This window comes from Polypterus senegalus, chromosome 3, assembly GCF_016835505.1.
Source record: "Polypterus senegalus isolate Bchr_013 chromosome 3, ASM1683550v1, whole genome shotgun sequence".
NCBI lineage: Eukaryota > Metazoa > Chordata > Cladistia > Polypteriformes > Polypteridae > Polypterus > Polypterus senegalus.
The window spans coordinates 277,779,611-277,791,312 of record NC_053156.1 but is presented as its reverse complement, the minus strand read 5'-3'; the positions used below and the strand labels follow the sequence as shown (position 1 = coordinate 277,791,312).

At 36.1% G+C, this 11,702-nt stretch overlaps 1 protein-coding gene across 2 annotated transcripts in view; it reads left to right on the top strand.

Annotated features, from left to right (window-relative positions):
- Positions 1–240: 240 nt before the first annotated feature.
- LOC120526208 (V-set domain containing T-cell activation inhibitor 1-like) overlaps positions 241–11,702 on the top strand; it is a 33,261-nt gene continuing 21,799 nt past the window's right edge. For both annotated transcript variants that reach the window (XM_039749248.1, XM_039749247.1), the window contains exons 1-4: positions 241–468; positions 4,567–4,797; positions 6,786–7,142; positions 8,609–8,959. In XM_039749248.1, coding sequence (XP_039605182.1) covers positions 4,704–4,797; positions 6,786–7,142; positions 8,609–8,959 — 802 coding nt within the window. In that variant the 5' untranslated portion in view covers positions 241–468; positions 4,567–4,703. The remainder of the gene's footprint in view (positions 469–4,566; positions 4,798–6,785; positions 7,143–8,608; positions 8,960–11,702) is intronic.

The window sequence follows — 11,702 nt, the reverse complement described above, 5'->3', positions numbered from 1 at the left end:
GTTACAACTGATATAGCTGTAGTACTGGGGTGTTGTACCGTTTTAGGCATTATGAATAAAAAATGCCTCGAAAGCTTAAACAGTGTAAATGTTTTAGTTAGCAAATAAAATGTGTCATTTTGCTTGACGTCTCATTGCAGCACATACCTGTATAGCTAAAATGATTGCAATCAAATGCTTTGTTATTCGACCAAAGAACGATTCTTTTTTTAGCACCAGTGTTGTCAGCCAGCAGAGAAGCGAAGAGCGCTACTGTCACAAGATTAAAAGCTGTAACAGGAAATGTACTTGTGGTACAGAGACCAAGTGCAGAATACAAGCGTTTATTTGCTCACATTCTACCTTGAGCAGTAACAGCAATCAGTAATTAATCAGAGGGTGTCAGTGATTTTGACAGGAGCAAGAAGAAGAGGTGAATGTTGAGGATAACAACTTGGATGCTGAAGAAAAACCCTGATGGTGGGAAAGGTAGGCTTAAAGGAATGTTCAGGACATCAGTATACAGTAAATGAGAGATGAAATAGAGAATCTACACACATTGATATATATATATATATATATATATATATATATATATATATATATATAGAGAGAGACTTGTTCTTGATCAAATTAGAGGGTTGTCACATTTAAGATGATAGGAGTCACATCTAAACCTCTTGTCAATGTGATTAAACTTAGTAAAGTTTGCTGTTGCTCCTTTTCCTTTATTCCAGTGGGTTATGTAATTGCAGATTTTTTGTGGCTGTTTAAAAGGAACTGCAGAGAAATTCTTGTGGGAATACATGCACTGTGGAACTCAATACTTGGTAACACTTTACGTTAGGTACTACCTATAAAACATCCCTTAGTCACCTAGTGTTATGTAGCTAGACGTTAACAGAGGTGTCTTTTGGACTTAAAAACAATTGCAAAGCATCAATAAAGTGGTTATGTAATTTCATGAACTGTGGTATACTAAAATAAATCCATTTTGGTGGCTCCAGAGAGTGATAATACATCTTCTCAGTATTACAGTTTATGTATTTCAAGCTCTCACAATACAATATTAAAAACTCTTTGTTTTGCTCTCTGCAGCCAATACACCTTCTGTGGTTAACTTTTCTCAGAACTACCAGTTTCCTGTAGTGTGCTTTTCAAAACATCAAATGTGGATCAGGAGAAGGAAACTAAAACAAAGCTCTCTTGCACGTATGGCTGTTTTTAATATTGTTGCCACAATTGATCTTCTGACTTTAGTAATGCAGTCTTAGAATTTGGCCTTTCACGTTTGCATCTCAGATGCCTTCATTTGCTTTGCTGTGTTTCCTTTTTCCAACAATGCACATTCTTAACTCTGCTCCACTTTAACATTACAATATTTGAATTACTTTGGTCGCTGGATCAAAACTATTAATCTTGTCTCTAGTGTTTATCACTTAAATCCTTCAGCCCCACACACCTCATTTGACAGAGTGGCGTCTTGCTGTCGCCTGCCATGGAATTCTGTGCTGAGTTTGTGACTTTCGACTTTTCTTTAACAGTTGTGGGGTTTGCTAATGAAGAGCTGCTGATTGCTGTTTGCCTACTTAGCCACTAAATGAGAGATTTAATACCCCAATAATTATTACAAGGTCCTTATGTAAATTATGCTTACTGAGTTTGTCAAACAATATTTAAAAGTGGTTCCAAAGTGGTTCCAGTACCTCTCAAAATGGCAAACAAAATCATCAAAACCATTAGATAATATTAGTAAATCATTATTATACACAGTACTGACAGTAAAATTCCCAATAAGTCTGGAAATATATCATTAATGAAATTTTTAAAAACCGCTGGCGTGTTGGCTTCCTACTAACATACTGAAAGAATCTCTTTAATATATCTTTAACTTTCCTCCAACTACATTTTAGCCTCCCTAATATCCTTTTTAATGGTTTCTCGCATGCTCTCTTACACATATATGATTAGCACTCGTGTTATTAATCTTAAATGCCTTATATAGTTACTGACTCACTTTTATGAGAAAACCCCAACAAATGATATAAATTTCATCTTCATGTCTAGTTATTAAAAACATCAAGCAATGTTGGGGCTCCTGTCTATTTTTGGCTTTCTAGACCTGAGAAGCCAACATTTTGAGGCCATTTTGGATACATTTAGTATTTTGTTCAGGAAATTACACCATTATGATGAAGAATAAACTAATATTTGTCTTCAGTTAAAATTTAAAAGGCTTGAAGTTGTTCATGTTACATCAACTGACCCCAGGCGATCATCGCTTAGTAGGAAAACGAGGGGTCAAACTTACTCCTTTTTTTACAAAGCTTTTGAAAAGATGGTGTGAGAGAATAATTTTAAGGTAATATAACATTCATCTGAAAGAAATAGCATAGAGAGTTAATATTTACCTAATATTTTTATTCAAGGCAACTTATGTCATTTCTGATACAATTTGTTTTCCAGTTGGAGAAGAGGCAGGTCGAGTGTTAGTAGCAGGACTTAAACTCACAACCTCAGGGCTTGAGGTCCAAACGTTAATGACTGCACAACACTGCCTGGCAGACACAGCTCTGGCCTATCAGGAAAGCAGATAAAGGTCAAGTGAGCAACAAAGACAAAGAAGTAATACACAAAATGTACTAAAAGATAACTAAGATCATCAGGTGTCCTGTGAGCAACACTGGACAGTAGTCACATAAGCAGAACATTTCAAGGATAATAGCTAAACCTAAAGATATAGGAAGAATAAAAATATAATAAAAGAGGATTTTATTTTACTGAAGTCATTTAGGTGTAAACCAAAGAACAAACCAAAATAAATATATGCACTGATTGACGCTCTATTTAATTTCCATAGCTTATAAAATCAACTTTTACCGCATGTTTCTTTGATCATTCTGACTATGCTGTAACAGACTGCTGTAATGAGAATGGTGCTGAAGAGTAATAAATGTGGCAGATGGACAGCTTTTCTCCTGCCTGATTACTGACTTAAAAAAGTTTTATGAAACAGGTAGAAGATACGTTTCTTTCTTTAATTAAGATGTTAGTTTCTACAACAATGGGGATCAGTAATACAGGTATGTGGAGTGTTGTATTTTCTGTTTCGAGGTTGCTGATCACGAATATGGACACTTTGCTGGTTGTCCTGACCCACTAAGAATCACTCCAAGAAGTTAAAAAAGACACAGTATGTAGGGAATCGTTTTACACAATTTCAAGGTCAGTGATTATGAAAATAGTGTCATGTTTGATTTTTTGATCCTTTAAAGGGATCTAGCCCTCTAAGGATCTGCATCGGAGGGTGAAAAATAAGCTTTTTATTGTCCTTTCAACCATATAGTACAGTCAGTGCAATACACAGTGAAAATCACAGTGCTAAACAGAAAACAGGACTACAGAAATGTATACTGTACATGTGTAAGCATATGCAGACAGTGCAGGACAGTGCAGCAACAGACAGTGGTACAAACGAAGGCAGTGCAGTGTGAGAAAGAAAAAAATCATTGTTAACTGAAATGATTATAAGTATTAAACTCACAATACCAGTGATTGTATTTTGTAAAAATCATATAGCACTCTACAGCATGATTAATACAAAATACAATCATTGGTATTGTGAGTTAAATACTTATAATCATTTCAGTTAACAATGATTTTTTTCTTTCTCAGTTGCCGACCAGTACACATTTATACTGTAATATTTTCAGGTACAAAACATTGGCGTGTTGTGCCAAAATGTGACAATATCTTAATAGCAGGAACAGATGAAGAGATGACACTGGAAGTAGGAAGAAAATTACAGAAGAAACTATTAAACATTCTGGTAGTGAAGGCCTGAATGCTTCAGTAACCTTTACCAGGCAGCTAGAATTGTACTTCTATAACAATTGAGAATATTTAGATTTTAAATATTTGATTTGAAGCACAAATTGGAATATTTTAAATATGATGTAACTATTCTTGTAAATTATGTACTTCTTCCTCATGAAGTAAATCATTACATTTATAATGAACACCATGAATTAGGGAAGTTTATGTTAATTCAATATTTTTTTGCTTTGCAGCTTCATTTTTTTCCCCTCCTTTATTACATCCCCTGAGGAGTTTCCTTTAATCTCTTACTGCTTTGAAATTTCAGGTTGAACCGATTCCACACTTAAACGTTTTTCCAAGTTTATCTTGTTTAGTCTTTGCTGCGTCTGCTCAAAAGTTGCCCTACTGTAGTTAAACTTAGAGGTTTCAAGTGAATTTTGCTATTGTGTAATCACTAATCATGATGCCAGCGAGTGGTTTGGCAGATCACATACAGTATGTAAAAAGTGAAAGTTTTACTTTCCCTACCTGAAAGATCTCAGAACATATTTGTGATTTCCAATGCAACTTGAACCCAACCTATCAATATCACCTTACAACAGATATATTGAAAACGAGGATTTCTATGTTTGCAAGGATAACCCAATCTACTGTATGTGTTTCATATCTTTACAGGAGGGAACAAGGACTTGTATAAAAGAAAAGAATAAACAAATCGGCCTTATGACACTAAAAATGCTAAAAATTTATTTGGTGTTTCTTTTACAGAAAACACTATAAGCAAAATTCAAGAAACAAAAGGATTATCAACCAGTGACGTCAGCATTCAATGAGACAACTGCCCTGCCTTTACCAGATCTTCTAGAGCAATAGCCTGTCTGAAGTCAGGAGGTCCTTCTGTTACTATGGCCCCCAATATTCTCTCATTTTTCTCCTCTGTATACTCCATACAAATATATGCATGTGCTATAATGCTTTGTGTGTTTTATGATGTCACAGGTGAGAGCTCATGGTTTAACTTGTCTTCTCTACATCTTCTTCTGGTGCCTTGTAAGTGAGACAAATTGAGGCAATTTCTGGTTGATTACAGTATCTCATTCAATCTTAATACTCTTATTTACTTATTTGGCTGATGCCTTTATTAAAGGTGACTCCAAACATTTATGATACAATTAATACTCCACACTGGTAAACTCCATACTGCAGCTCATCATTTTTCCTTCAAAAGTCTTCATGTTTACTATTATGAATTTAGGTGTGTTCATGTATATTTATGTTTATTATTATGTTTTTTTGTTTCAGTTATTACATGACACATTTTATGTATATCTTATTACATGTATAATTACCTTTTGTCGCCTTGAATGTTCTGCTGTTCCTTGTTCTTTATGGGAGGAGGACACCCTGACGTCATGACTACTGAACCCTCCCTCTGTCTATATAAGTCTGAGAGAAAGGCTCAGGAGTCAGGGATCATTCGTTTTTGGTGGAGTTCTATAAGTATTGTTTGCTGTTTGAATTTATTAGATGTTTTATTATTTCTTGCACTGTGTTTAGGATTCTGATTTTATAATTCATTTTGGGAATTATTTGCTTGAGATTCATTTTAGGAAACAACTTGTACATCTCTTTTCTCTGTTGAGCATTTTTATGCACTTTGCTATTTTTTGTAAATATATCATTTATAAATATCCTATGTTATAAGGCCTGGATGAAATACAAGTGGTAGTGGGGAAGAAGGAGTAGATGTGTTTTGGAATCTAATGCAGAAGAGCTAAGAAAAGAAGAGAATAACAGAGTAGTGCAGAAACAGTAAGGTTGTACCTCTAAGTAAGGAGATGTGAGATATTCAGGATTGTGGAAACTACAGAGGGATAAAGCTGACATCATACACAATCAAAATTTAGGGAACGTTTTTAGAAAAAAGGTTTAGGGAGAGACTACCATAGGTAAGGGGCCATTTGGTTTTATAACAGGGAGAGGAATAACTGATTCAGTCTTTACATCGAGACAACTCATAAAGAAGCATTGAAGAAAAAAAAAAACAGATGTTTGAGTATGGGGTTGATTGATTTGGAAAAGACTTGTGATAGAATGCAAATGTCAAGAGGTCTGCAGGTGCATGAGGGAGAAACGAGTGCCAGAGAATAGCGGGACATTGACCAGGATATGTTACGAGGGAGTGAGGACTCAGTTAAGAGGCATTGTTGATGTAACAGAAAAGATACTAGTTAGAGTAGGTCTGCACTAGGGATCTTCTTTAACTCCTTACCTCTTTGCTCTGTTATGAATATTGAAAGAAGCAGTTGAAGGAATAGAAAAGGGCTGAAAAAGATGTAGGATTGAAAATAAAAAGGAAAAAGATTTAAAAAATGGAATTTAGTGATACCCAAAACTCATATGTTAGCCAGGGAGAGCTAGTGAAAAGATATTTGAAAGATTGGTTAGGAGGTGAAATACTGAGCTGTATGGAGATGATTGATCAGGCACATTAACCCAACACAGAAATGGGAAATTAAGAAGAAGAAGATAATGGGCCTTTTGTTTGTCATTTTAATACAAGCTGAGGTTTTATGGGCATCCCTACTTTTGTGGGGCTTTCTTTAATTGTCTTGCCAGCTTCCAGCTTTGGGGGTCTGCAGGTAGTATCTGAGGCCAAGCTGAGTTAAGGAGAGGCTATTCTGGGCAGGACAGTAAAGTTCCTGGGCTGCTTGAGTAAGTTCTTTTCAAAGCTTCACATCTTTGTGGATGTTTCCACATCAGTTCTTTCAGAAGCAAATATTCAACACATAACTGCTTTTGTTGAATAACTAATTTTTATTATGTTTTTCTACAATGAAGACTACTGCTACCTATTTCCCATTAAGCTCTCACAGCTTAATAAGTCTTTGTTTGTCATTCAAATGAGATGCATTTGTTTTGTGGAAGTAGGGGTCTGGTCTCACACCTTCCTTTTCCATTCAGCTTTCGATTATTTTATTTTGTAGTCTGTTCTTCAGAGATGTCAGACACTCCCATTGCATTGTGCCACTGCAGCTTCATAACTAATACCAGTTCTACCCTCTTAAAATTGGAGAAAGAGGCCAAGACATTCCAAAAGACTGTGCTGCTGTACTCAGATAGAAAAGTCCAGCCCTCCAATTGCTCTCATTCTCAAAGAGCAGAGTGCCTTATTGAGGAACTGGAAAAGGGGAGCAACTGTTTAAGTTTGAGGCACTTTGAGTCAACAGACCATTTAAAACATACTGACAAGATGAATAACACTAGAGCTGGCTGGTCTGAAAAAAAGAACTTGACTGTAAATGTGACACAACTGACATCTTCTTCAAACACGAACCCAAAAGGTATGTAGATCTTTGATCTGTTCTACTGAGTCAATAGCTACATTTTCAAAACCTCATCACAGTGTTGCACGCTAATACAATATTTAAAATAACATATGAAACATTTAATCTTTTCAGGGGCTAGGAGAGTAAGTTGAAATCACTAATGACACTAATGTAAGGACTCCATAGATGAAACTGCATTGAGACAACCAGACAGGAAGGGATAAATGCTTCATCTTTGTGTTGTTGTGTCCTATAAACCCTATCTTAACCTTTTTATGGGTGTTTCCTTCTGGATTCCCTTCTATTGTGAACTGTCCGTGCGTGACTGCTTTAGAATAAACTCAGACATCTGGCAGGAATTCTGATTAATACATAAAAAAACTAAACATCCATCTGCTCTTTATGTTATTGTATGGTAAGTTTCTACCTTCTATGCAAGCTGTTCACTAATCAATCAATCAATCAGTCAATCAACATTTATTTATATAGCACATATTCATACAAAAAAATGTAGCTCAAAGTGCTTTACAAAATGAATAGAGAAATAGAAGACACAATAAAAGATAAACATAAGTCAACATTAATTAACATAGAATAAGAGTAAGGTCCGATGGCCAGGGTGGACAGAAAAACAAAAAAACTCCAAAGGCTGGAGAAAAAAATAAAATCTGTAGGGGTTCCAGACCAAGAGACCGCCCAGTCCCTTCTGGCAATCTACCTAACATAAGCCGAACAGTCCTCTTTGTATTTAGGGTTTTCATGGAAGGACCTGATGATGATGGTCACGTAGACTTCTGGCTTTCAGTCCATCAATGTTGGTGCATCATGATGCTTTGAGTAGGTGGAGGTGGCGCAGGCCGCCACCACAAAGAAACCGGAAAAAGAAACAGAAGAGAGTAGGGGTCAGTATGGATTTTGGAGCCACTGTGAATAGTTATTATGAAGAATTGAACATACAGAGTATCAGGATTAAGTTAAAGTGAAGTTATAAAAAGGCCATGTTAAAGTAATAAATATTGTACGGGACACATTCTGCTCTCAGGGCTCAGTCCCTGAACAGTTAACAATGCCATTCACTGTTCTAGAAAGAAAAGTGCTGTTTTTCCTTCAGGCTCCATTTTGTCCAAGTAAAGTCATTATTTTGAAGTCCTCTCTTACTGCCTGACAGTATTTTTGAGAGTACAGCACTGTGTTGAGTTTTGTCTGTTTCAATCACAACCACAACAATGGATTTTGCAGCTTACCACTAGAGACTGAAACAGCTCACTGGCTTGGAATGAAAATAAACACAAATTTTACATGCCTCTATCTCTAGACTCAGTTTTCCCATTGGGTTAAAATATTTCATTAAGATAATGAACTTTAATATGTCACCAGGGTAACAAAAGTATCTACGGTTATAACCTCATTGTGTGTTTTTCTACACAAAGTTGCTCTTGGTTTTTTTCACTTTGAGAATGTCTTCCTTTTTTTGTTCTCAGAAATCCATGTCACGGTAAATAAGACGGTGGTTGTTGATCTTTTCCATGATGTTGTCATTCCTTGTACCTTCAATGGATCCATTGAGCTACTGAGCTCTTTTGTGTACTGGACAAAGCAGAACTCCTCTAAAACCTCCATTATCATGGCTTTTGAGAATGGAACCAGGCAGCCTGGGAAAGAATCCCCAAGTTATAGGAACCGAACCCAACTTATGTTTGATACCACAGTGGGAGACGCCTCCTTGTTTCTAAGAAAAGTATTGTTGACAGACAGTGGAAGCTATGTTTGTCGAGTTGGTAGCTTCAAAAGTGGGACCTTTGGTGAAGCAGGAATGAATCTGACAGTAACTGGTAAGTCTCAGCAAGACAAAGTTAATTGGTATTAATAACTCAGCGGATCACACACAGGACTGGAAAGGACGTCGGGGTAAAAATAAGTATATCAGACCTAAGAACATAAGAACAAAAGAAATTTGACAAACAAGACAAGATCATTCAGTCCATCATACCCATTTGTTTAGCTAATAGCTATGCTGTCCCAGTATCTCATCCATACTGTATTCTTCTTAACGGTTTAGTCCCACAACACATTGTGTAAAGAAGTGCTTCCTGGCTAAAGTTTTAAATTCATTCCCTCTTAAATTCTACTGATCTCCTCCAGTATGTGATTCATTCTTAATCTGAAAGAATGTTGATGGATCTACTTTATCAATGCCTTTGAGGATTTTAAATACCTGGATTAGGCCCCCACACTGTCTCCTCTGATCATACTAACAGGTTTATTTCTCTGAATCTGTCAGAGGAGGACATGTCCTTAAGTTCTGGAATGCACTTGGTTGCTCTCCTCTGCACAAGTGCTGCTGTGTCTTTCTTATACCATGGTGACCAGAACTGCACACAACACTTCAGATGTGGTCTTACCAGTGCATTGTACTGTTTAAGAAAAACATCCTGTGACTTAAATTCAACAGTTTGTATAATATAATTTAAGATTTTATTTGGCTTTTTAATTACTTCTGTGCATTGTTTAGTCAATGAAAATATTGCATTAACATAAACCCCAAAATACTTTGCATAGGTTGCTTCTTACATGACGGTGTTTCCTGCCTTGTGTTTGTAACTGATGTCCTTTTGGCCATGCATAGCACTTTGCACTTTTCTATAAATTTAACTGAATTTTCCAGGTGCTCACCCAGGTCTGAAGGCTGTCCAGGTCCTTTTGAATTTGCTTTGCTTCCTCCTTCGTGTCTACCATCTCTCCAAATCTAGTCTCATCTGCCAGTTTACCAAGTTTACTAACTAAACCAGAATGAGTGTTATTAATTTAAATCAGAAAAAGTAATGGTCAAAGGACAGACACCTGAGGAACTCCACTGGTGACCTCACTCCATTTTTGGTTTGGCAGGAACTTCCCTAAGAGTCAAACCCATGCTGGCTGCTATTTCCAATATCATTTTCATTTATGTAAAATTTAAATTTATTTCTTATTATAGTTTCTGCAATTTTGCATGTCACAGAAGTAAGAGTAACAGGTCTGTAATTACTAGAATCCATTTGCTCTCCCTTCTTGAAGACTGAAGTCACATTTGTAACTTTCCAGTCCTCAGGTACTTCTTCTTTCTGAAGTGACAACAGCAAATGCCTATTAAGGGTTTATAGAGCAGGGGTTCTCAAACTCGGTCCTGGGGGACTCCTGTGGCTGCAGGTTTTTGTCCCAACCAGCCTCTGTTTTTAATTGGACTCCTGGGCTAATTAAGTGAACTGTTGTTTCCCAGATTCCCTGCTTTGGGAACAAAATACAAATTAGAAAACTAAGTTTGGTTAAAAAAAAAGTATTAAAATGTACTAAGCAGTTATATGTATTTTTTTTTTCTTTTTAACAGTATTTTCATCTTGATTGTCATTCTACTTTTCTAGGTGTTCTAATTGTTTAATCCGTTATTTACAACTTTGTGGGGCTGATGCTAAAGTAGTTGCAGCCTTTCACGATTGAGTGTTGTTTGCTTGGGTTTCTGCTCTGCTTGTTTTTAATTGTCATTATTAAGATTCAATGAAGGGAGCAAACTGCACAGAGAAAGGGCGAAATGTAATAAAAAGAGAGTTAAGCATTTAAATCCATAGCAAAAAAAAATATTTCTAAGTTTCTTATAAATGTAAAAATCATGCTGCTGTGCTTTTCCAAATGTAGAATAAAAGATAAATAATACCAGCTAATTAAATGAGATCAGTGCTATCAGGTGTTGTCACTGATTAGGAATCTGGTTGGAACAAAAACCTGCAGCCACTGGGGTCCCCCAGGGCTGGGTTTGAGAACCCCTGTTATAGATGATGTCTTTCATTTCTTTCAACACAATTAGTAAGATCCCACCAGATCCAGACATCATTTGAATGTAGGGGGGATATGGAAAAGTTCTCAATGCAAAAAAAATGAAAATAATATGAAAAAATATGGAATAAAGGACAACTAGATACTTGTTGTTTCTGGAATGTTGTGTTAACACAAATCAAAACCACCAGTATCTGATTTTTTTGCCTTTATCAAACATCACAAGTGGCTTTAAGATTCCAACCTGAAAAGCCACACCTGTAATCAGCAAAAATTGATAAAAAGGCACAATAACACTGTTGAAACATCGATCTGTGCTTCAAGATGGTGTTCCATCAACTGACATCAGCTTCCTGTTAAGTTGTGCTCGTATAGCCTGGTGCCTGAAGAGCTGCAGCTGGAGATGCGGTGGAAATGATGTCAGTGGATTCATTCTATTCCACTATAGAGATTCTGTCTTTCCTCCATTTTGCACCATTACATTAGTCACCATAGTAACTTTAAAAAAAAAAAATTCTTCTAATCAGAACAATAAATATAAAATGTGCACAAGTTAGGTTATTTTGTTTGAGTGAATATGAACATATGAGTTTGCTGTGTAGTGGAATGGCATTCTATCCAGGACTGCTTTGTGGTTTGTACCCAATTAATAAATAATTAGCTTAGTAACATATGTTCTCCCTATTTCTATTAAAGTTTTTTTCTTCAGGTACTACAGTTTTCCTCTCATATTCCCAAATATGTACTGGTTAGGTTGATTAGTGATTG